Below are 26388 nucleotides of genomic sequence, written 5' to 3'. Positions count from 1 at the left end.
CTCCCTAAGTATTTCTTCTTACTCTTGTTGAAGATACGGGTGAGGTTTGCTGCCTTCCAGTCTTCAGAAACTGCCTCCAGCTGTCAAGATAATTCAAAGACAATTGAGAATGAACTTGCAGTGATGTCAGTCAGCTCCCTCAGCATTCATGTGTGCAACCTCTCTGGTCTTCAGTAACTTGGTCCTCCACCACCTTGTTCCAGATAACCCCTCTGGTCTCAGTGGTATGGGATTCTTTAAGGCCAGTCTTAACAGTAAAAACTGAGGCAAATAAGGCACCAACATAGCTATCTCCATGTCACTTGCCACAAACTCCCCAGCCCCATTCATCCTGGTGTGCATCCCTTTTTCAAGTTTTCCTTTTGATGTTAAATAGTTAGAGAATCCTATTTTTTTGCCTCTCTTCTTCCCATATTCAACTCAATTTGCCTTGGTTTTCTTATTCCTATTCCCGCAAGATCAGACAGCAATTGTGTTCTCCTCCTGGGTCATCTGCCTCTGCTTTCACCTCCTATACATATCCTTTTTATGCCTGAGTTAGTTATGAGTTGCTCTTCAATGCAGACTCCATACTGCCTTTGCTTGATTTTCTGTATGTCAGAATGGATCTGTCTTATGGTCTTCCAGACCAATCTTCCATGCAGAGACAAGGTAATCCCCTACAGAGACATCTTCAACAGCAGTCAGTCCACTAGGACAAATATAACTTTGTAGTGACTACTTTTCCAAAACAAAACAAAAAAATGCAGCTAATGTAAGGAACTTATTCCTATCACATTACATGAAGTCAGCACCAAAATAACAATATAGTTCATGAAGCTTTTTATCTGAACAACCCACATATCTTTTCCTAGGTAACACTAAACCTCTCTGTGAAAGGTAGCGTTTGGATATAACCTCAAGACATAATTTGCAGTTGCTTTTGCAACAGGTTTTGACAAACTGTTTAACTTGAAAGATAGCATTTAGAACTAAGTATTTCTACAAAAATCAGTTTTAAGAAGCTATTCCACTGGGAAATAAATAAGCTACTTAAGTGTACTAAAACAAGAATCTTACCCATTAAATAGCTACCACGTTTAGGCCTCTAACAGCATTAAATGATGGCTTTAAATACAAGTCAGGATCCATGCAATTTTTATTTTAATAATTAAACAAATACAGGAAATTTTGCAGTAATCTATCAAAAATGTATCTTATTAAGAACCAGAAAGGTGTTTAAAAAACATTCACATTCAATTCAGATTATGTAAAACCAGTGTTTGTAAAAATGAAAACAGCAAATGCTTTGAGTGTAAAATAACTCCATTCTAGTTCATGTTTCAGCGTTTCCAATGACCAAGTTACCACTGAGATGCAATCACAGTGAAGATATGTCCCAGTCTATTACAACCATTTTAATAGCATAACTGTTAAAACTAATACTTCCTTTTTAAATAAACAATTTTGAGAATTTTCTTCATATAGTACCATCCCCCTAAAGTTTACTGTCCAGCATATTTAATTCTTCACTGCAGTAATGGCAGAACAGTTCTTATCTATAGGTCCAGAGTGCATACATTAGCATTTGTAAGTACAGATACATATCTACATACCCAAGAAGCACCAGTCTCCCTTGCCTGAAAAAGCCAGAATTTACTCTGCACATTCAGGAGGTGTGCCATTTTTAGTAGAGCACAGCCCTTGAATATTTGGCTTGAAGTCCTTATCATTATCTGCTCAATCAAGAACTGTTGTGAATGTGTTGCAATATACAAGTGTGTACTTTCCAGACTCACCTCATATACGTCATACGAATTTGAGTGTCATATGAATAGCCTCCCATAGGTACGACAGCATCATACACCTTTGCTATAACAGTTTCTGGGGATTTCTCATCTTTTTGCACCAGATTAAATCCTCAGTGTCACAAAATGAGAAATGAAAGTAGCTGTTTTTCAGGCAAATCTGTAATTTGCCAGGGTTATGTTTTTTTCACGTATTTATTTGAAGTAGCTTTGCTGAAGGAGACTAATGATTGATTTAAGATGAAAGGGGAGAGAAAACTATCAAGATAGTCAGTTTCAAAGTACAGCTAATAAAAGAAGTCACAGCAGTTACCGGTTAGTCTGCTTACAGCACAAAATAGATGAATCTAGCTACTGGGGCTAAACAATAGTTCTTTCAGCGCTACAGCCTAATGTGCTGTAATTACCCTACTAATTTAATAAAAGCAAACAACTCTTTCAAAAATGCAGACTAAATATCAGAACTCTTTCAGTTAAACCAAGCTAACCAAGTTGAAACAGTTCACAACTTTGAATTAGATAGGTGTGCTAAGATAAAAGAAAGAAAAGTGATACAACCTTCACACTAACACAGAAAAAACTCAAATGCTAACACTTTTCTTAACTGCACCTTACGGACTCAAGTACTGAGATGATCTTTAGATGCAAAATATTTGGAACACCATGTCTCAGCATAAGAGGACAAATCTATCAAATTTCAAATAGTTTTTGACATTTATTTTTTGAAAATCTATGTAAGGCTTGGTAATAAGCAGCGTACTGTAACATATATATTTGTCTAGGCTTGAAAAATCAGATTTCCCTTCTGAATTTGAGATTCAAAAACAAACCTGACCAACAGTCTGTTACTACGTATTTTATAGTCTTCATCACTGTAACATCAGACTAGCTCACTAATAAAGAATTCAAAAGAGTAGAAACAGCTCTGGGAAGAGTAAGACTGGAATTTAGTGTTTGAAGATTCCTTGCATTGTACATCTGCCACTTTTCCTCGGGTTGTACATCTAAAATCCACTCAAGTATGCGGGAAGGTTTCTGCGTATTTCTATGGATTCTAAAGCGTCTCTTAATGGAGTCAGTACTCCAATGGTATATATTTAAACAGTAAAAACAAACAATAAGGATGACTGCTGATTTTCAGTAACAACTCTTAACTGAGACTTGGCTCCAACATGCAAACAGATGCTAATGGTGCCAACTCTTAGCAAACCTGTTCTGTACAATAAAGCAATAGTTAGGATCCCCAGTAAAACACACAAGGGAAATTTTCCTAGATATAATGCTCAGGAAAGAACAAGTTACAATTGTATAAAAACCCCCTTTGAATCATGTGAAGAAAGTCTATTTCAAGATAGGCTTCATTTCAGCAAAATATGGAACAGTGATTTAAACTAGAAAACACAAGCAAATTTGCCTAGAAAAGTCATTGTAAGGAATTTTCATGTGGTTACTTTATTAACGCTATCCAAGATGAATCCACACAAATGAGATGAAGTACTTTAGACAAGGACAATATATTTTATGCTAACACTGCAGTTAGCAACTCACACTGGAAAAAGCAGATGTTTCCAAACAAGATGAAAGAAAGTAAATCTTTCTTGGTTTTAAAGTAGATTTACACATCACAGTCCTTCTTCCCTTACTTGGGCAATGGTTGGTGAGCATCTGTGATGTTTCAGTCCTTTGAATCTATAGGCACTGACACAAAGCCCCAGAAAAAGGGGCAAAAAGAGTCTGTGTCGGGATTTTAACAGTTGTCCTACCTGGTAAGGACTCCAGTATCAAGATGCAAGTAAAACAGAATGACCATCAAGAGTACCCAACTCCCTGTGCTTCCCTCAGGAAAGTTTAAATAAAAAAAAAAATACTTTCAGAGAGTTAGAGCCTACAGAGGAAAAAAAGAAATCCCATACAGATCTCATTTCCAAGCAATTATGCATAAATGAGTTCTTTCAAATGAAGAACAAAACAGAGTTTAGCAGTTTGAAGGCTAGAATCAGTTCTTGTTCTTGTAAGATGTTCAAAATCTTCTATCTTCTTTTCAGTGATTTTGAGTCATCTTTCATTTGTCCAGTCTTCTTTTTCACACAGGAGTGGAACTAAAATGAAGGGGGCCACAGATTTTGCTCCTTTGTAACATTAAATAATGTCTCAGGTAACTTAAGTATGCTCAGAAAAAAAAATAATTCCCTGCTCAACCTTGGCCTTAGATGGCTGAATGACCACATTCGGGTCAACAGAACTGTAAATCACATTTTAAGATAGAAATTTCAGTGAAATATTACAAGTGTTGCTGATAGCACTTTGGCCTCTAGATCTGCTAAGCTCAATTCCATCTGGAACTGTTGTGAATTTCTACTTATTTTGTGAAAATCTCAATAGAATGAACATGTAACAGCAATGCAGTCTATGCTGTTAGTGGCTATTCTCAACAAGAGTTTGAACTGGTGAACTAGCAAAATGATTTGCAAGTGCACAAACCTAAGTCCCAAAATTGCCTTTCAGTGTAGTTTAGCAACCCTTCAGAATTTTAGATCCAAATTAAGACTTCGTGATCTCTTCTGCAATTTAATTCAGTCCAAGTCCAAATAGCTACATAAACTGAAGCAGGTGTACAGAAGGTGCACTCCATGCTTGGGAATATAGAGAAAAATCAGAATAGGCTCTAGTTCCAGTGTGAGGGGAAATAAAAGTTTAAATGTACTAAACCAAGCACACTTGGGCACAGAGGCTATGAAGTAGTGGAGCACTCTTAGAGAGTGACAGTATTTTCTCCTGTTGTTGAATTGCTACTAAGTTCTTCTCCCCCTTAGAGGAAGCAGCCAGAATCAGCTGTCAAAGCAACCACTGCTGAAGAAGTTTGAGGTGGCTAACAGGGACAAGTTCCGTGTGACTTGTCAGCTTCCTCTGTCAACAGGAAGGAAGTCCTGAGCACCCTTAATGCCTTGAAAATAATCAACCTGTGGTAGAGATCACATTGCTGGTGGAAGCATTAGCCATTTACGCACAGATGGTCCTTGCCAGAGGTATGTATATCAGAGTACCTCTGATATAATAGCACCCGGTTTAGACCAGCCATCAGGAAGAAATCACTTTTGCACAGGAGAATTCATGTGGTGCCCAGTGCAGCACTTGTCTCAGAAAAAAAAAACAAAAAACTGGAAGAAGTTGTAATGATTCAGGCTTGGAAACTCGAGTGTTAAACTTCAGTTTCACTTGAGAACTGAGGGAAAGATGTTTTTCCTCCTCCCAGATTTGCTACAAATATACATAAAATATCAGCAACAGGCGTGCTAGATATAAAACTGATGGAACGCTAGCTGGTCCATAAAGGGCTGCACCAAGTTATCTGTAGCAAAGTAAAAAACTAGCCCAAAAGTTATGGAGATTGGAAGAGCTGGTAAGGCCTTCTTAAAGATGGCAAGAAGCAGAAGTGTAAGGCACAGACCCTGAGGAGAAGAAAAAAAAAAAGATAGGGAGAGATTAGGGAACTCCAACACACAAAAGATTATACGTATATATAAATTAATCTCACAGAAATACAATCAAATTTCCTAACTTCCTAAACTAAAAGGTCTAAGTGATGGATGTACAATCAATGAAAATCACAGATGAACTCATTAGTTTGTAGTCAGGTCATCAAATAAACAAATACCAACTGAAAAAAATATAACAGTTATGACTTTGTCCCTGATAGGCATAAGAAACTATCACTATCATCTTGCTAAATCATACTTACAATCAATATGGCTACAAAACATGCTAAAGTTGTATTCCAATCCCCGCTTGCCGTTGCAGAGGCTTTGCCAACCAGAACACTGTAGAAAATGAAGTCTCCTAAACCTAGCTTTACTCCTCCTGCAAAAGTAAATATTTAAGTGAATATACGGCAGAATTAATCATCAAACAGTCTACTACTATCAAGAATCTGCAATTGTCAGGGAATAAGACATCCACATTAAGTTATCAGTAAGATTTACAAATCAGAGTATTTTGCTCTCAGTAACAGTACCACTCAAATGAAGTGATAAACTCTAGCGAAACAAGGTGGCTGAGGAACATTATACTACTTAATCAATTCATTGTGTAATGAGATTTTTTTCTGTATTCCTAACCTACTGTAAATATAATTGCAGTATATACAAACTCAGATTCCTTCATTACAGTTTGTGGGGTTCTTTTTCCCACTTTCAGTTGCTGTGTCATAGTTCTTCAGCGAAACACAGAAGCAGAATCAAATAAAATAATAAGTTACCATGGGAGGGGGAAAGCAACTGTGTCGCTTGCAGATTATGCTTTATTTGTCAGTTAGAAATCTACGCTCAGCAAAATATTCTGCTGCCTTTTCAGTTTTCTCACAGAATTCTTACTAAGGTAGTTCTACAAAGCACTTGTGTATAATTGCAGAGTGTATCAAAGCCAGAAAAGGATGTATTTAGTCCAGGATGAGCTAATGCATTTTATTTTTAAATTGGAATTGCCACCATAGCAACATATATGGAAGCACAATATTCAATAACATCTGTAAATAAAAGAATGAAAATTTCCCAAATGTCACGCCAGTTTCTAAGCTTTTAGTCCAAGCTGTTAAGCCAGAGAGGCCAAACATCAGGTCACCAGCTGAACCTATCAGTTACTTTGTCACCTGCTTACAGTTCAGCCCCAAACCTACTCCTCAAGAGTTCTGTGAAGAACTCAGACTACCACAACAGACATTTATGCCTGGCTGATAATTTAGAAGGGAAAAATAAAAAAGGTACTTTCAGTAGGCACTGAAAGTCACAGCAAGCACCATGACAGCACATTCACAAAAGAAGCTGTTTACAATTAAAACATCCTGTAACTGCTGAGACAAAATATGGATGCTTGCTTACATAATGATAGAACAGTAAGAGAAAATGGCTAGAAAAAGTTCTTCCACACAAGCAAATTCTCCAAACTTCCACTAAGCTAATGCTGGCTAATATATCTGACTGGATCACTGCATTTGTTATTATTATTCCTTTAGAAATACAGAAAGAAAATTAACATTGTGCAGACAAGAATTTTAGTTATTCAGGTAACTAACTAAAACAACTCAATTCCTAAGATTTTGGAATTGGAGATTGGAAGGTTTGGAATAAAGTAAATTCAAATACTGAAGTGTTCTTAAACAGAAGCCTCTGTATTTTTAAACAGGAGAACCTTGGAATCAGAGAAAGCAGGTGCACCTGCTAAATATGGCAGCACCACCTGAGAAGAGCAGTTCATTAGGCACAGAAACCCCTACTTATTTAGATATCTGCAAATCTAATACTAGCATAAACTCCAACTGAAAATCAAGAGTCTCCTAAACTGACATCTGACTATTGATATCATTTGTTCTCCAAAGGTACTGCACTTCAGCAGTGCTGGAGGAAATAATCAAGCTCATTGCAATCTGAATTCATTTCAGTCCCCAATTAGGTTTTTAAACACTGCTTTGTCCAGAGTAGACTACAGTGATTTAATCTTAAAGTTAATAAAGTTAAGGATAGTATTTACAGGGCCTAAAATCCCAAAGAGCTATACATAGCAGAACGCTGCATGAAAGAGACAGAAGCTAATGCAATGGAGCGTAAAATGGTCTGAAAACAACTTCATAGTTAGTGCTGTTAAAAGTTTTCAATCTGTGTATCATATGGAAGATCAGTTTGGCCAATATACCTCACTTCTGCAGCAAAAACAAGTTATTTTTTTTAAGCACAATAATACTGATCATAAGCAAGAAAAGCTCACAGCATACCATATCTGTGACTGAAATTAACTAGCTTCAGACTGACTAAGTCTTTCAGAGACAGTACTCCATACTCACGTTCTTCAGGGTCTTCACTGGTTTGAGAGTTACTAGGTAGAGCCTGGACAGCAGCTCGTGATTCAGGTGTTGATTCAATGGGTCCTATTCTATTGTCTCTTTGTTGCTGCCACTCCTGACTAAAGCCACCATCATCTGCTTCAGGGTCTTCATTCTGAGTCTGGTTTGTCGGAGCTCAAAGAAATAAAGGCATTTAAAATCTTTTTTTTTTTTTTAATGCATCTTCTAACTCATAATGCTCTCCTCATATAAAACATCACAGAAGAGTGATGGAGAAAAAAAGAGGTATTTCATAAGATTTAGCAACATCTAATATTAGCACACACCATTACAAGAGATTCTCATTACTTTAATATTTAATTTTAAACACTCTGGAGTCAACATGCATTCTGCAGGCACTGCATCTACAAGTTGCACCCAAGTTCTAGTATTCAAGAGTGCTTCGATATAACAGACTGGAAGTCCTGTGGTGACCTAACTCAAAGATCATAATTTAAAGAATTAACTCCCACCTAATACTAGCTTCTCTGGTCAGTAAATAATTGACGGATTAGTTTTCCAGTAAAATGGAAAACATTACTGAAAATTACATATTATACAACAAACTCAGAAATTCTTCTCTGAGATATTTGAGTAAACAAGTGCTGTTTTTAAACACTAGTTGCATGGCCAGGAGGGCTAGATGCATTTGTTTCATATCAATATGAATATGAGTTAGCATATACTACATTAACCAATTTGACAGCCAATTGAGCTCAGTAAATAGCTGCCTACTGAGAGCTGTATCATCACCAATATCCTGTGTTCCAGAATAATGAGTGCAAGAGCATTCACTGCACAATAAGTAAGGAATTTTTTCAGTCTTAATTCATCACTCCTAATATGGCTTCTGCTTTTGCACTCTTCTACAATAGTCAAAACACTTAAAAAGATAAAAAACCATGTGTCCATAAACATTTACAAAATGACAACTACAAAGGCGTGTCAAAGAAAAACTCACCTTGTTTATCGTAAGTGGAGCTCTTAGAAGCTTTCCGTTGGCCTTCCGGATCTTCCTCAGCCATGTTCACTAGCCACACCATTGTTGCTATTAAAAACAAGCAGTACAGCTAATGGTATCTCAAAACACATGCAATTCTGAGCTAGTGTTGGCATCAATCCATTATTTTTTCTGTTCTTTTAGTATAGCTGTCTTCTTCCTGAGGCAATTTTACTCTCATTAAATTACAGTAGTATCTGGGACACAGCCAGTACCAGCTACAACATGCCTTTACAGAATTTGATGAACACAAGTTTTATTCTTACAAGATGCTGAAAAAAAAAATGGCAGCATTACTTCTACCTATGAGGTTCACTCTGAAAGTCTGAAACAATACCTGCTTTACTTTTTTCCATTAATCAGTTCTTCCAACTGCAAATGAAAAGTTCTATTAAGACTGGTATAAAGGTAACTTGAAACCAGAAGCTGCCTCTACGAAGTTAATTGTTCTGTTTTCTGTCACACCACAAAGAAATCCCCAGTCTTCAGATAAATAAATGCTGTCACACTTCAATGGTACATCTTATATACTAAGCATATTCTATATGCGGTTTCTCAGCACTTACCTTTCCTCCCATAAAAAAGACAGACATGTAACTAATAAGTACTATCAGTAAAACATAATAAGAACAAAAGATAAAGAAGTCCCTTCCCCTTATCTGCTGTATCCTTGTCCCCTAAGTAGCCAGTGTGGAGGCTACCACACAAAACACAACAGGACGCAGACCTTTTTTCAGCACCAGTAGCATGATTTATGATTAACCCATTTCAATATTATCCATGTGATTCTAACTAGAAACATGAAACGTAAGTAATTATATGAGACAGTTTTACTCTCATTAAGTGACAATAATACCTGGAACACAGCTAGTACCAGCTACAAGTTTTACTCTTGTGGATAGCAAAATTATCTGCTAATTGATAATCATAACGGCAATCTGTTCTCAGTAGGTTGTTTTTTTTTTGCAACTGATAGTAGAAACAACATACAAGAAGTCAAGCCTTGCCAAAAACTTTTGTCAGCGAGTTTCTCTATAGCAATTTCTCCCCCTTCTTTTAGCAACACATAAGATATTTAAGTATAGGAAGTCGATAAGCTCTTTCTGAAGAAGAGCTCCTTTTGAATTGCTTGATTCACAGCCTAATGACACACTAATATATTACCACTTTTTTTCCTGTTCCTATTTTGTAAGTAAAAAAACACGCTGTTTTTTATTTTGAAAATCTTAGCCAGAAGATGTTTCACATTTTTAAGTAAAAAGCAAAAAGGAAAACCGAGACCCAGATGAACTGACTGGGAATTACAGCTGGTAAATAACACGTTAAAACAAAGTAAAATGATAAAATAATTTCAGCTCAGTGGGTGATTTAATTCTGAAATATTTAATAGAATATGAGGGCTGCTCTGGAAGTAATACCTCCTCTTTCTATTATGTTGGCCTATGACATCAGAAGCAGATGGTGGCATGACAGCAGAGGGTGAACATTCCCACTGCATTCTGTTGATGTGACAAAAGGCAGCAGAGGGGCAGTCCAACCACATGGCATCTGACGTGGAAGTGCATATGAAGCAGAGGTGTATCAGTTAATTCCTCCATGTGGAAATAATTGCACTCACTGAAATTCACTGACATTTGCTGAATGTTTATGGAGACCAAAGAGTGGATGTGAGCACAACGAGGCAGCCAGTAGTGCACTTCAGTAGTATTTTTTCAGCATTTTTTTTTTTTTTTTTTTTTACAAGCATGGCATACAGGCTATTGCTTGTTGCTGGTGAAAGTGCATAGCTAATGGTGGTGACTACAATGAAAAACAGTACTTCGTAGCTGAGAATGAGCTCTATCAAACAGTGTTATTGTGCTATTTGTACCTGTTATTGTTTTCATTGAAAGCAAAATGAGGCATTAGTTTTGGAACGACCTACTTATACTTACAGGAGTAAATAAGTGCCGGGAAGAGTGTTTCATTTCTCTCTTGAGCTGTTTCAACCAGCATACGAAGAGGACCTTTAGGACATAAGACAGCAACCAAATCTGGAAGGAAGAGAAAATACATCTAACATCAATGCAGACATACTTCTAAGAAGTGGTTTTTATGTTATTTTTTTAAGTGTAACAATTATAGAGACTGGTAATAAAGTAAAAAGCCACCATGAACACAGACTTCTGAGGGAGGCAGTGACCAGACACTGGTCAGCACCAATTAGAAAGCTAATTTTTTGCCTTGATCTGACATTTAGAAGAGTCTCTAAGCATACATATGTCACAGCAGGGCACCGTTATTTTTCAGACCCCTTTTTTATTTCTCTTTTTATTTGTTTCAGCCTTCCTAGCTGCATGGCAATGTGTTACAAATGTAAGAACGTGCTCCTAGTCTCTTGTCTTGCACACATGCCTGGAGACCAGTCGGACAAAGATAATCATATAAAATTTAAAATGGTAAATTAATTTAATTGGTCCTGGTTCATGTCCTCTAGGTATGTTGACTTTTACTTAAGTAGCTGATCTTTCCCCTAAGTAATAAGTAGTTTTGTTACTAACTGAAACCTAGAAGCAATACTACATACACTTAGTTTGAAGTTCCATCACCTGCAGTTCCCCATGAGCTTGGATAGTCTCAGCAAGCCTGCTGTTTTCATTTTCTAATCCATAAGTTTTGCAGACCACAAAACAGTGAACTAACATCCTTCAGGACAAAATTAAAAAACTTTATTATGGAAGTTCACTGTGTCATCAGGAATTTCACAGATAAAAAAGTCATGAAAAGAAGAGTAAATATTTTAGTTGAAGAACATAAAGCTTTAAAATATTGGCTCAGAAATCATATATAATGCTCAAAACTATTATTTCTGTGCTGCTTATTTTTTGATTATCAAAAGCTTTCTCCGCAAAAGTTAAGATAGATTACCAACTTTAAGGAAGCATACAACAGCCATTCTCACAATTTCATTACTTTAATCAGAGGTTTAGAGAAATCTTACACTAATGGTATTGAACAGTTTATTAATATTCTCATTTGCAAAACCTGCTTTACATATGATTGTAACATCTGTACTAATTATAAAATACAGCATTTCTCACTTCACGTGTTATGCAACTGCAAATGCTGCTGTGTATCTATGTTGATTTGCAAGTTGAAAGCAAATAATCCTCAAAAACTATGATCCAGTTAACATCTTTGAAATACCCAGGCTTGCTTCCTATTACTGATGCTCTTTCTTAACCCCATTTTAATGCTAGAAGAAATTTAAAGACAACAGATAAATGGGGGTTTTATAATTTTTAATGGATTAGAAATGACTGCTTATTTATTTCCACTTAAAGAAGAAAAGAAGCGCAAGTGAAAAGGAAAACAGGATTACAAAGCTTTGCAGAAAGAAAAAGCTCTGAGGTATTCAAAGCACATGTTGTGAGGAAAAACAAAAAGAGCAGCTTTTTCCCAGTGTCCAGTGCCCTCTAAAGATTTATGAACAAACTACATCTAGGTATTTCTATTTCCAGTCTCCATTCTGAAAAAGATAAATGTTCAATAATTCAAATTAATTTTCTTTTTAATTATAAATGAAGAAATCAGATCACTAAAATACATCCTTCTATAAGTAAAATTACTTTGAGCAATGAAAACTGACTCAAATCCTGCCATGATTATTTTATTAGACATGGATCACAGTGTGGTTCCTATGCCTGTAAACTTAGGTAATTTGTAGGCTGGGCAGATCTGCACCAATGTAGGACTATATATAAAAATAAATAAATAATCCTTCCTAAATTCTGAATATACAATCGTTTCCAAGGATTATGGGTAAAATGGAACAGAAAAGCTCTTCACTTTCATAGAAAAGAATAATATGACAACACAGGTCTCAACTCCTCTTTTGATTTACTTAAATTCTAACCTTTCTTCCTCCCCAAAGAATTTTTAAAGTCCAGAAGACACGTAGGAAGATGGCATCACGCAGTCACACAAAGTCATTAGCTGCAGGGACTTATCTTGGTTTAGATAATGAGTTTATTTCTGTAGTCTGTAATCGCCTTACCCACTTGTTTGGATGATCCCCCTCCCCCCCAGTTCTTTTTTTAAGGGCTAGTCAGACAAGTGGAAAATGATAAATTAGGAAATAGAAGAAATTCCAGTGATAGTTTCTGTTACAACAGCTTGCCCCAGTTCTTACCGTAAACTGAGATGACAGCCAGGATAAGCCATGCAGTCCATTCAGGAAGGTATTTAATGAACACCAATGCCATGAGAGCGCTTATCATAATGAGATACGCCTGCTGAAGCCGAAGTGGGCCCTTCCAATGGATACAAATCATTCCCACAACACCAAAGTTCCAGATTATGAGCGCCACCGTAATGTAGTCCATGGCAACGTTATAAGTCTTAAAGACCTCGCTAAAAATATAAAGAAAAAAGAAAAGACTATAGACTGCATTTGCTTCAAACTATGGAAGCAAGTACTCAGTTGTTTTTTTCTTTTTAAACATCTTCCTACTCAATGTAATGACACAGATATCAAGTAGTGTCTGCAATTAGCACTTATTTAGAAACTGCTCTTCACAGAGGGGACAGTTTTACTGGTGCTTACTTAATGCAAATTATTTCACCCTTCTGCAAATTTTCATCTGCATTCACTTTTCAGTCAAACCATCAATGGACAGGAGAGGACATTACTACGTAAACAGTAATTTTGTTCATGCTCATGTTTTTTTTTAAAGTAAGGATTTTTGAGGTTATAATGAATCTTTCAAAACCACTCAAGTCTTGTCCATACCCAAACTGACTGTAAGGGAATTCTGGCTGAGTAGTTGGGGGTTTGCTCATGTCCTGAGTTGTCTGAGATTCACACAAAACAATCTGCCCTTACTCACCTGTTTCCTACTTCCAAAGCCATGGTGCATAGAGCTACTCTTCACTCATATGCTTATGAAAAATCAAATCATCAGAAATTATAGGAGTATAAACTAATGTGTGGAAGATACCTTACTTAGGTAATAAGCACGACAGGAGTAGTATACTTTAAGATGCACTAAAATCCACAAATCTGTCTAAGCTACATATTAGAACTAAAAATTTTACTTCACTAGCGATAGCTTATCTGGTATCATTCTTGTTATGACACAGGGGCTAATTCTAAAACAATACAAATAATATCATAGGTGAAAAATAATACATTATAATGCTTTTGCTCACTTACCCCAGATAGATGAATGAAAAAAAGAAAAGCAGCAAAAGAGAAGAAATGATAAGCCAACCATGGATCACCTGGAAAAAGAGATACCACATTTTTTTAGGTTTGACATTTTTAAGTTAATATCTACTTAAAAACGTTTTTACTGCTACTTTCCCTTTTGATTAAAGCAAGAAGATGATATTCAGATCTATCTCTCTTTGGTTTACATTTATCCTATACTCAAAATTGAGTCTAAATTTACCCCTGTTAATTTTAAGCATTTTGTGATTTTTCAACAGAGGTTCTATACAATGCAAACTACTTCCTGTATATGTTAAAGTTACTTTGACAACAACAGCATTATTAACAGAGCAGAAATATTCAGTGCTAACAAAGTAATTATTTTTTGCGCTATTAAAAAGCTTGCCCTCGTTCTGAGTCACTTTCAGAATTTAACCACAGAATTAAATGCTAAAACAGAAAACCTTCATTGTTTATCTGACAGAACTGTCATTTCATTGACAATGACTATATTAGGATTTCTATACTCTCTACCAATTACCTGTACACATAACCCCTTAATATGATATGGCAGCAGATACACAAAACCAACAAGAAAATAAAAACAATCACAACAGTTCTGTCTTGAATTGGAGGGGACACACACAGATTTGAACTTGCAAGTAATATCAGCTCACTCTGCATGGAAGAGAGTAACGATATTGTATACTACTGTGAAAATTAAAAATGAAGATCAATGAGCCCAAGACAAAAGCTGAAGACTGACAGATATCTGAAACAGAATCCAGCTTTCTAACAACTTGTAAAGTTGACAGAAACTTTATTTCTCTAAAAAAAAGTTGAAAATATTTGGAAAAAAAAAAAGAGTAAAACAAGCTGAGACATTTCTTTCATGAACTTGACCCTATTTGTAGTTCTTCAATACAAGCACTTAAATTATCTCACCACATAAGAAAATTCCATAACAGGAACATTTTTATTCTGGTACTGTAAAATCCTAAAATATCAAACTCCAAGGCCACAATCCAGCAAACTTGTACATGCTTTTGTATGAACTAATGAGGACAGCTGACTTATATCAGCATTTCATGTACAGGTGTTTGTATCATTCTTAGTTTGCACCACATTTGTGGACACACATTTTCTAAATCATTGGAAAAATCATTTGCATGAAAAGGACAAAGTTATTTCTTAAGATGTTTCAGCTAACATTTTCCTAACAGCATATCACAACAGTTTTAATGTCTTCTAGTAAAAAAATTCTCATTTTCCATCTGACAATGGCTCCAACACTGTTGGTTGCTGGTACAAAGCCAGTTGCCTGCTACTAAGAATTGAAGAATGTGGAGAATTACAGCAGCAAGATAAAAGGCAGACCACTGTAAAATGCAGAGAATAAAATGGGGTAAAAAATAAAGCTAATTGAATACAATCACAGAGGAAGATATTTTTTTCTGGTTAGATTTAGGACTTCTAACTGGGATCGTGCTTAACTTTTCATGTGGAGGAGAAATAGGAAGTGAACAGCAGTAAAGCTCCCTTCTTCAAAAGAGCTTTCAGATGAAATCTTGAAGATAAGCAAATTATCGCTTCTAGCTAGAGGCCTCACTTACTTTCATTCAAGTTCAATTCCTTATAATATACAATATGTTCTACTTAAAGAAATGCACGTAAATAAAATTGCACGGGTAACTCAATTTTACAGCATTCTCATATAACAGCAGAGAAATATTCTGTTAGCAATTAAATAAAAACGTAATGGCACATACAAATGTAATTGTCTATTTTAATTAGTATAAAATACAAACAGAAAACTTCTATTATCTAATCAGGTCAAGAGGGAAGGCAGAAATGTGAAAATCTTAGTAAAAACACTGGATAGCTTCAGCAGCAGAGAGAATTGAGGGCCAGCTGAGGAACCTACCCGAAGCACATTAATTATTGTACTCCCTTAGAATAATCAAAAATGACCATTCATAAAGAAAGCTTAGTCACTTCAGAGTTAACCCCACACCGTGATAAGAGAGGTAGCACGCACCTTAAAAAAACACTACTCCAAATCACAGCCAGAGGCATTCCTCACATACTTCGTAAAGGGGTTCCACCTACAGCCACAAACATCTTCCCCTCTTGAAAGCACAATAAATTGAAGCTGCTGTGTGCCAGTGAATGGATGCCATAGCCAGTTTTACAATTGTTAAACAGATTAATTGCATAGTGGGAAATTCTGTTATGTCAAGCTTTGCCAAAAAGGGTCATTAAGACCAAAAGACCACCACAAACTTTCAAGAATACCTCTTAGGCAGGTGACATTGCAGTTATTTATGCTAAGCCTGGACTTGCCTATTACATCATTATTTGATTGAAGTGTTTCACAGAAAAGCCTTTGAGTCTTTGCATTTGCTGTAAGGATATCACCTGACATGTACAGCCACACACACATCAGTCTTGGGAAGCTTCTATACTGAGGGCAGGGTGGGGTGAGAGAGATCCCTTGAAGAGTCCCAGAACTCTTCAACAGGTTCCATGTTGTAGGACCAGGTCTGTGCTTTGTAGTTTCTGAGCACAGGAAGATTTCAGTATATTTAACAGGAATAAGAAACAATTCCCAACCTAATTCTAGCTGATACAGCAACCCAGCAGTGTTAGTACTGGGGTGCTGTCTTCTCATTCTGTGAAAGAAATAGAACCCACAACATTTTGAAACACTGAAAAATCACTGCTTCTACTTTTCCTCACTCACCCTTGATGATCTGTACCAATAAAACCAGCACATTTACTCAAGTCAATTACACTCACCTTGTAGCACCTGTATTTGTAAAGCACAACCAGGAGTATGGTCATGACAATGATGACACTGATCATGATCGCAGCGTTGAGAATTGAATTCAGGGCCCTTTGTCCAACAGTATCTGTCTCTTCTGTGAAGGGAGTGTAGATGCTACAACAACAAAGGGTCAACTGAAATACCACTGTATATTCCACAGACATGTCTGATACACAAGGCCAACATGAAACGAAATTGCAGTAATCTTTCAGTTCAAAGCTGTACAAGAAATTTCTGCTTTGCCAGAATTTGAAAGGCAACACAGTAGATTCTTCCTTAGAAGACTTGCCTTTCCTATATTCTTAGACTACTACTACAAAGCTTTTAAGCTTTGTAAAAGAAACAACAAAAAAAAAAGCAGAAATCCGAGTTGCTTAATAAAATTACACACAGGCTATGAATCATTACTATTAGTGCAGCTAGAGCTTTATAAGCACACCATCTAGTGGATTTACAAGGAATTAACTCCCAGTGACTCAAAAACCAGCGCATGAGCACTCAGCTCTTACAGAAATGAGCTGGGAAGAAAAGAAACACTGAATTACTTGACAAAAAACAAATAAAATACTTATCATTAATAAAACCCTAAGCAAAATAATTTCTGATCAACAACTCTCTTTCAACAAAAGACAAAGTTCCTTTTTACTACCATTTTACAACATTCTTACATTGTATAAACATTTCAAAGCCAAATGCACTTTGAATAATTTTGTCTAAATGTTTTTACAGGGAAACATATAGACTGATTTGCTGCAGGTTCTGACAGCCTCAGTGCTCTTCCTTAGTCTCCTTTCTCTTAAACCATCTTTCACTGAAATTACTATTGTTTTGGTAATATTAGTATTTTGTCAAAAATATTATTATTATATACAGGAAACCTTCCACAAATGTTTCCATAACTGCAACAGAAGCGAACCTCAGAATATCATCTTCCTCTTGTATTTGAATTTCTTTCTCAAACATTACAGACATACCAGTATTTGGCATACAAGGTACCTCACCTAAAATGAGTACTGGTTCTCCTCCTTCCCAAAAGCTGTGCATTCTAGCAGAGTACAAATAGCTTTGAAATAGCTTTGGCTAGGGATTGAGTTTATTTTATAAATACCATAGAGCACAGTTTTAAAAGAGGGACCAAGATCTGAACCAAGTAGGAAGAAGCAAGATATCATCCTGAGCAGTTACCATACAACCAACACACATTCATCCAGGAGTTTAGTTTCTAGAAATAATAAAATAAAACTGTGTTCGGGCTGGTGAAAGGGAAAATGGAGACAAGAGGAAGCAAACTGCTGCAATTACAGTCCTGAAGAAATGGAAATTAAATAAAATTATCTGAGTGGGTCCATTGAGAAGACAGAGAATAAACTGATACATACAGCTGTCCATCCTTGCGTGTATAAAAGCTGACAGACTTGATGGTTGCAACAACGACCACCATGCAAAGTGTGACAGGTACAAACAACATAATCACATGTTTTGCTCCATATTTCAGTGTCAGCTCCTCATCTTCCTCTTCATCTTGATCCACCACTTGCTGAATGTTGTTCTGTGGCTGCCCATTGGTCTCAGACCCCGGATTCTCATTTCTTCGGCGCTCACTATTATCATGGCGTCGTCTTTCACTGTTATCATTCTGCAAGATACAGAACACAGTTTTATCAGAAACTATCCATGATCATATTCCCATAAATTAAGCTAAAGATGGAAAATGTGTAAGGGAATGTTTACTGCCAAAAACAAGATTTAAACCCAGTAACTAACTGTTTCACATTTATACTAAAAAACAGCAGCAGCTGATAGTGATTCTGGTTACATATAAAAGTCTGTAACATCTTTTCATCAAATTTAAAGAAATAATAAACAAAACAGAGCTTTTTCCTTTTGTCCAAACTACAGCTGATATAAGGGTGCATGACAGATTACTCATAGCTGACAACAATTCATTATTTCTGCTTCCAGAAATAATGCCGGACATTTATGATCCTTACTCCATGAAACTCCCAAGAAAATTTATACTTTCCTTGCCACGTAGCTCCCACTGCAGTACACCAACTACAATATATTAAAATGAGTTTTGCAAGGTATTGTGTTCATGAATTCTCAGCAAGAACAACAAAGAAACAGTGACTGAACCAGATAATTCTTACTCTTTACGCTGAGATTCAATCAGAAAGTTTTAGTGCAGTGAATTGACAGCAAACTGTTTTTCTCCTTTCCCTGCATTGAAGAAATTCCACCACTCTCGTCAACAAGTACAAAAGAGCCTCCAAGCCTTCCTGATTATTCTATGGATCAAACGGAAGGAAGTCTTTCCACCTCATCCTTGGAGGAATTAAGATTAACCGAAAGCAAAAACATAATTCAGGAACTCAAGTTGTATAGAATTCAGTTAAAATACTGTCTGTGAGTAAACGATCAAGCCGGTATTCTTTAACAATTCTTTCACATTGTGTGCACATACAGGGAACACAGTAGAAGAGTGAGCTACATTTCACCTTTCTGAACTATATAGCAACAGAACTTTTTAATGTTTACCAGTCACTATAGACAAAGCCCTAAAATGCAACAGTTTATACAGGCTACCCTTTTTTTCAACTCCATCTGTTATCATCTGTAGTTGATGCTGTACTGTTCCAATTTCCACCATTTAAAAGGCCTCATATAAATGAGATGTAACATTAAGACTCGGTTCCTTAAAAAACAGATCTTAAAACTTCCAAATTGCTTCAGAATTTACAAACAGATCAGTTTCACTAAGTGCACTAGAGATGTTTAACATCAAAAAGGTACAATAAACTAAAGAGAGATACATTTTGCAATGCCTTGGAATAGAACTCAGTAAAACTTGACATAGGATAGAACATTGAATATAACCTAATGTATTTCTAATTAGGAACTGTTATACAAATGATTTTTTTCCTTAAACACACAATGTTAAAAATCACATTACTTGTTAGTCACTGAAGTTATTTTGATAAATAAATAGCTATTCTGGGGATTCTTTATAAAGAACTGTCTTGGTCTCAATCTTATAAATGATGTTAAACATGCAGTCAGGAACTGATAGCTAGGTTTTCAAAACCACTGAAGTGATTAAGGAGTACAAGTCCCTGGACTTTGAATTGCAAACACTGACAAAGCAAAAATCCTGGTTGAAGCGTTACAGCTTCCCTAACTCAAGAAAAAGTTACACAAAACTTTGCACAGTAGAAATACATACCAAATTCTTGCCTATTCACTTGTATGTGTGTGTGTGTGTGTGTGTGTGTGTGTATACTATCTTCAGGATCAACCTCAGCAGAGTTTCAAGGAGTGTTCTCCAACAAAACTTGCTGTTTAATTTTTATTTTTCAAAGAGGAAACTTAGTATAAGAGGAGAAAACAAAACAACTAAAATTATCTTAATTAAGCAAGTAAAATCAGTGGGCAACCAGACATTTTTAACTCAGCTTTTAGCCTTAAATTGAATTTAGTATCATTAACTTAATGAATACCTTAAAAAAGATTTCAGATTCAAGATTATTTCTTACTAAATTAAAAGATTCATTATAAACCACTTGGTATTTCGTGTGGACTCCTTACGTACAGTTACTGAATACCAGCTAGAAACAGGAATACTGGAGAATGCAAGTAAAAGTAACGTTTAATGGTTCTGAAGCTTTAATTGTTCAGCAAACTGCCTGCATCTGAACCTCATTCTGTGCAGACTATAGCTGAAAACTAACATTTTTCACTGTCATTGTGAAAGTGCTCCATTTCTCTCAGTCTACATCATGAAAACAGTAAGCTTACTGGTTTAAATAACCTGCTTAAGACGACCACAAGTAACACTACACTAGAGACAATCAGAGACTTTGAACACTTCACAAGTAAGGCAGAACTAGTATTTAGGTTTCTGCATACCTGTAGAATACGTTGCTCTTTCTCTGTGGTAACAGCAGTTCTGCATGAGCGAGTGCCTTGCCCCATCTTAGGCACAGAAACACAGAAACTAAAATAAAAATGTACTATTTGCAATGCAAACACAAGAGCCACCAAAGGGAAAGGCTGATCAGCTTACACATTACTACGCCACTATCAAAAACCTGCAGAGCTTAAAGAAAAACTGAAGAAACTGGACCAGTATGTGCCATTCTGTTTCCTTCACTTGTAAGGAACAAAGACACAATCACAAAATGTCTTTACACATTAAAACACAGTGCATAAAAATCTGAACAGCATCAAGAGATGTAAGTTACTAAATGAATTAATCTCTCACTCATTAACTAAAGAAAAGCTGTGCTTTCCATCTACTGAACTAACGCATTACTAAATGTGACATGCACGTACCCCTCTGCTTAAAGGAACGAAGTGCACTCATATCCTACCTGCTTGGTATTAAACAGAGCAGAGGCCATGGACTCTTGCTGAAGTGGAAGCAAAGGAACAGACTCTTCACTCTCCTCATACATAGTTAAAAGTGAAAATTCTGAAGCTAAAAAGTCAGTAACACCTGTTGTAACACTGTAAGCAAATGTAAGTTATGAACTACGCGCTTTCAGGCGAATAAACATCAAAAGCAAACGATCGGCTTTTTTTCCTATCAGGAAAATAGTTAATAACAAACCCAGATCAATGCCTCTGAACCAACAGATAGAAAGCTAGCCTATTCGATACAAAAGTATTTTTATTTCTTGAATCTAAATGTATACATCCGTAGCAGATCCTCTTGCATGACAGTAGGCTCAGACTTCTTCATTAGTTCTCACACACAGCATTTATGTTAAAAGCTATTACACAATGACAAGACACTGAAGCCTGGGCTGAACTCCTACTGTGTGACTAAAAGGGGATGGCAGATGCTAACTTGGAGATTTTTCATACTGTCTGTTAGACAACAGAAGCTTAGGGAAGAACTAATACTTAAGAAAGAAATAATCTCTGTATCCATGTACAAAAACAATGCAGATTGATGGAGGGGAGAAAAATCACTACACCTAAGTACTGAAGCTACACCTTCAGTTACACTTAATAAAAACGGGGGCAAAAAAAGCACAACCTGTACTTATTGACTGGTATAGTCTAGCAGTGAGAAGTAAATAAAAATATCTGTCCCCATTGCTGGGAAGGAACACCAAGAAGCATTCTGCAAGGACAGTGAGCCCAGAGCTAATGACAGAGCTCTGCCTTTTCACTGTGCCAGAAATGCTCAATAAAGGTTAATCTCCCACCTGTCAGAGGATGAAAATAAACTTATTTCCTTCCCTCTGAAGTATAGGCACAGCCTATGTATGCAACAGGACAGTTTCCACTGTCTTATTTTTCATAACACTTTCTATAATCAGCAAGGTCTTAAATCATTTTAACTTCTTAATTTCAAAATGAACTTTCATGTGTTCTGTACGTTTACAGCACAGTGTTGCTCCGAGAGATCAATACAAGGACTTTTCAGATTTCCATTTGACGTGTTGGACTGCACAGAGAAATTAGAACAAGGATCAAAATGCTGTCTCGAATCACTGCCATAAACGTGGCTAGGAGTGACTTAATTGCAGAGCACTTCTATGTCATAAGGAAAACCGATACTCGAGAGCTGCAGCAGGAACAAAGAACTGAGTGTGACAAATCCAAGAGCCAGAGAACCACACCCAAGTAGATTATCTAGATTCAGTTTTATCGTACAATAGTTTAGGCAGTAATTGCACAACTACAACTTTCAAAGCAGTGATTTAAAAGTTAAAGGTCTGAGTTTTTTCCCCACCCCAAACCTCAAGAACTCTTAGAATAACCTGACAATTACTCAAAATTAACACAAGACAACACTGGTTCTTCAGTATAACAATGACAAAATCCAGGTCTCAAGCTCTACTTATACTAAAATTAACTCTCACTGAAACCTCTGAATCAAGCAGATCAGAGCCAGAGCTCAATTCATCTCACCACCTGGAAGCCAAAGTTTGCTATCAGAACATCACACCTCATTTTTTCATTTTTTTCTAGAGGGCCTGGTCACTCGAGAATCACTTCAAACTGGGAGTACACTATACTTGTAGAAAAATGAGTTTAGGATATCAGAAGATTCACAGAATTTTTCTTCCAGCACTGCTAACCACAACGGCCAGACAGAGAAAATAACTCCCAACAGATTTCTACAGTTCAGAACCGTATGTTCATCCACACTGATTATTCTTCCTTACTTAATTGCTACCAGGTGATAACACTGTTTGTTACATACGGTGTTGCTGAGGTGGTTATCCGGGAAGTTTTCTGTCAGCTGCCCATGCTGAAACTGGGGTAAATGTGCAGACAGTTCTGTCATTGAGGCAGTCCTCTGGCAACCACTTATTTGTACACAAAATGGACCTTGATGCTGAAAGGAAAAAGAAGTGTGAGAAGCCTTCTTTCTTTTACCACCCAATTCCCCATCCCCTCCCTAGCCCAATTCTTAGAGCTCACACACACCAGAGAGAACCATTTTCTCCCTTCACGACGACTATAGCACATCCTTTCAAACAGGTCATAACAGGGATTTTCCAGAACAAAAATAAGAGTATCTGGGTGCTATCAAATTAGTTCATCAACCACGGAAGTAAGTCAGCCACAAACTAAATATTCAAACAGTTCTCCATTCCATCTTGTGCAATAAATGAGAAGTACTGTATACTTGCTCTAAGCGTTACCTGCATGTTTTCGTCTCAGAGTACAATTGATACAAGTTCTTCATTTCTGGATTACAACTAAGCTTAATCATCGGTGAACTTCAAGCAAGGATGATCCAATTTATCTTGATCATTTAAAATCTCGACGTAACATGTTTACTACCGTAATACTCAAACAGCATCCAAAGAACAGTATTTCAGATGAGCCTCAGGAACTCACGTGCATTCCCCTAGCGGTAGGTTTGAAGTACAAGCTAAATGTACCCTAAAGATCCCTATGCTTTAACATCTTAATGTATCCTTACACAAAACAAATTGCAAGCCAACACTTTCCTAAGAAAACGTGAATAAAGCAGAACTAGACAGCTACTCTGTGACAAAAGAAAATTTAAAAATAGTAGAAAATGATTGAATAATGACGTAAATACATTTCAGAGAAAACAATTTTAAGAAACAATGGGTAGGTCCGGATAAGTCACCGTTTTGGCTGCACAAAATACAGAGAACAGAATCTACAGCTGCTGCTGCTAACAGGAAAGTGCCAGTTCCCACTTCCACCACAAGCAGATCTTGCTTTCCAGTCTTTTTTTAGTACGTTTAACTGACTGCAATGGAAGAAAACACCCAAGGAAAGAAAACTATAGTATTTTTCTGCTGTTATAGTATATTCTCAGCCCGTGTTTGGAGGGATCTAGACAAAGAAAAAGAAGGAGAAGAGAAAGAGAAGAGGACATCTGGATGCTGTGCAAAGCAAGGCATCTCACTTTTAGCAGCAGCAAGCCACAACACAGCACCTCACTTAAATGGATATTCAGTTTAGCTTAGCAGATATGAATCTGCAAAGATGCAGAAGGCGTTTCTCCACATTCAAAACAAATCAGCTTCTCACAAGACCAGTTCACAACGGTTACCCTCTTCTGCAAGGATGCACGTTACATGGAAGGGCCATTAGGATGCAACATCAATTTAACAGGTCTAGTGGGAGCACCAAACCATTTAGAAAGTCAGTGCAGCATTCAACAGGAGAATAGCTGTATCCTGCACTGTAATCAGAAGTAAAGCATATCTGGTTTAAAATACAATGAAACGTAAGACTAGATGAAAATAAACGGGCACTGCATCACTTTTACTTTTAGTATTCATTCTAATTCTTCAGTAAGACTACAAAATATAAACAATGCTGCTGTCAAGTAAACAGCAGTGAAAGTTCTCAGTGCCAGTGCCACTACAAATGCTTGTGTTTTTATCCAAACATGAATTACCAGAATGAGACTTTCACACAATGTCCTAATCCAGGTGAAATAATAATTAAAAAAATCTAACGACAAAAAGCAACTTAATGGAGGCCAGTTCTGTCTATAGGAACCACCCCAAGTCCACCAAACATGGTTCCAGCTACTGAGGAGCAGAGAAAAAGCAGTGGAAGGAGGGAGGGGTATCAGAAGTGATACCAGAGGATGAATGGCACTAAGAGGCCCCAGAAGCCACGCTTTGCTAGAAAAAATTCTTTTTAAAGCTCAGGAACTGTGAAAACATATTCAGGATATCTTCAAAGCTATCTTTATTTTTCTAAACGAATGTTCCCAAGTTTGAAACTTAACTGTGAATGAATTAAAACTAGAAATAAATTGGGTGCAAGTGGGAGCAAATTATGTTTTCACCTGCTTAACCTGAAAGGGACTTATTGAAACTGTTTTATAAACAAACCGTTAACAAACACCTAACTAAAACAAACAAACAAACAAACTCGCTTGTTCCTTTTGCTTTCCCTAAGCCATACCTTTCACGTTCTCTATGCAGCTACCCACTACTTGGCCACAACCTGCACACAGGCTTTAGAACCGTTTCTCAAGCCAGAAAAGAACGGGGAGCCAACACCGAGAGGGCGCGGTGCGGCTGTTAACCCGCTCCGTGCCTCACGCAGCAACAGGTGGCTGCAGCCGGCCCGGGCCAACGCCGCAGCGCTCCGGCCGAGCCGAGCCCGGCCCGGCCGCCCCCACGGCGCAGCCGAGACGGGAGAGCGGTTCTCGAGGAGCCCCGGCTGCGCTATACCGGGTGCAGCCCCCCACGCCCCCACTCCCGCGGGGCGGCCCGGAACCCCGCCCCGGCCGTGCGGCGCAGGGTGCTCACAAACGCCGGTCTCGGCTCCGCCGGCTCGCGGCCGCCACACACCGATCTCCCGGCAGCCCCGAAGGGCGACCCCGGCCCGGCTCCACGCGCGCAGCCCGCCCGTCCCGCTCCGGTTCTCGGACACCGGGCGGAGCGGCTCGCGGGGAGACGGGTCCCGCCCCTCCGGCTCGCCCTCAGAGCACGGCGCGCCTGGCGCGGCCTCAGCCCGGTTCCCCACGCTCACCTGCACGGCCCCGCTCCGCGGGCTCGGGTACCGGCTCCGCAACACCCGCAACCCGGCCCCACTCGCTTCCGGCCCAGGCTCCGCCCGGGCCGCGACCTCACTTCCGACGGCGGCGGCGGGGCCGGAGCACGGCGCCCGGGACCGGACCGGGACCGGCCGCCTCTCCTCAGCGCTGCGCGAGGCGGGAGGAGGCGGGAACGTCCGCGCGCGGGAGCACGAGGCGCAGGGGACGGAGCTGCGTTGCTGGGCGCGAGTTCGGGTTCCTTCAGCAGCGCAGAGCGGCGTCCAGCTGCGGCCGGCTGTTGCCCTAGCGGTACACCGCATGCTGTGGACCCGTACTGAAATACCCCTAACAGCACCTTATCCTGGCTGCACCGGGTGCAAGTTTGCATTATGACATGCTGTGCTCCTGCCCAGGAAAACGTATAGAACGTTGAAGTGACGCTGGTGGTGCAGCTTCCAGTTTTAAGCATTACCTACTCATAACATACTTACCTAGCAACTCGCTTTATAAAAGTATAAAATGCAATGCTTCTCTAACAATACTGGTAACAAAAAAATACAAGGTGGAAAACTAAACATACAGTTGGCAGCCTTCCCCAGGCCACAGGTGGAGCTACGACACTGCCTGTTATTTCAGTGCACAGTGACAGGAAACATCAAAGGACTACGTGAACATGCAAACATTCTAACAAAAAAGGCTCATCAGGAATATGA

General features: G+C 38.0%; 1 protein-coding gene across 2 annotated transcripts; it reads right to left on the bottom strand.

The window, feature by feature from the left end:
* Positions 1–1120: 1120 nt before the first annotated feature.
* On the bottom strand, positions 1121–25733 carry PSEN1 (presenilin 1). Of its 2 annotated transcripts, XM_065754718.1 has the most exons (12): positions 25672–25733; positions 22895–23029; positions 21048–21086; positions 18057–18313; positions 16650–16791; positions 13854–13921; positions 12831–13051; positions 10594–10692; positions 8621–8707; positions 7621–7794; positions 5527–5645; positions 1121–5236 (listed from the first exon to the last, which is right to left on the bottom strand). In XM_065754718.1, the coding sequence occupies exons 2-12, from the start codon at positions 22976–22978 to the stop codon at positions 5081–5083; spliced, it is 1446 nt and encodes a 481-aa protein (XP_065610790.1). In that variant the 5' UTR covers positions 22979–23029; positions 25672–25733; the 3' UTR covers positions 1121–5080. The 2 variants fall into 2 exon arrangements, with proteins under 2 accessions (XP_065610790.1, XP_065610789.1); XM_065754717.1 differs by lacking the exon at positions 21048–21086.
* Positions 25734–26388: the final 655 nt, after the last annotated feature.

Source organism: Cyrtonyx montezumae, unplaced genomic scaffold, assembly GCF_038088225.1.
Source record: "Cyrtonyx montezumae isolate F1298 unplaced genomic scaffold, pur_monq_1.0 scaffold_10, whole genome shotgun sequence".
In the NCBI taxonomy this organism is placed as follows: Eukaryota; Metazoa; Chordata; class Aves; order Galliformes; family Odontophoridae; genus Cyrtonyx; species Cyrtonyx montezumae.
The sequence above is the reverse complement of the archived record's forward strand: the minus strand, read 5'-3'. Positions and strand labels throughout refer to the sequence as shown.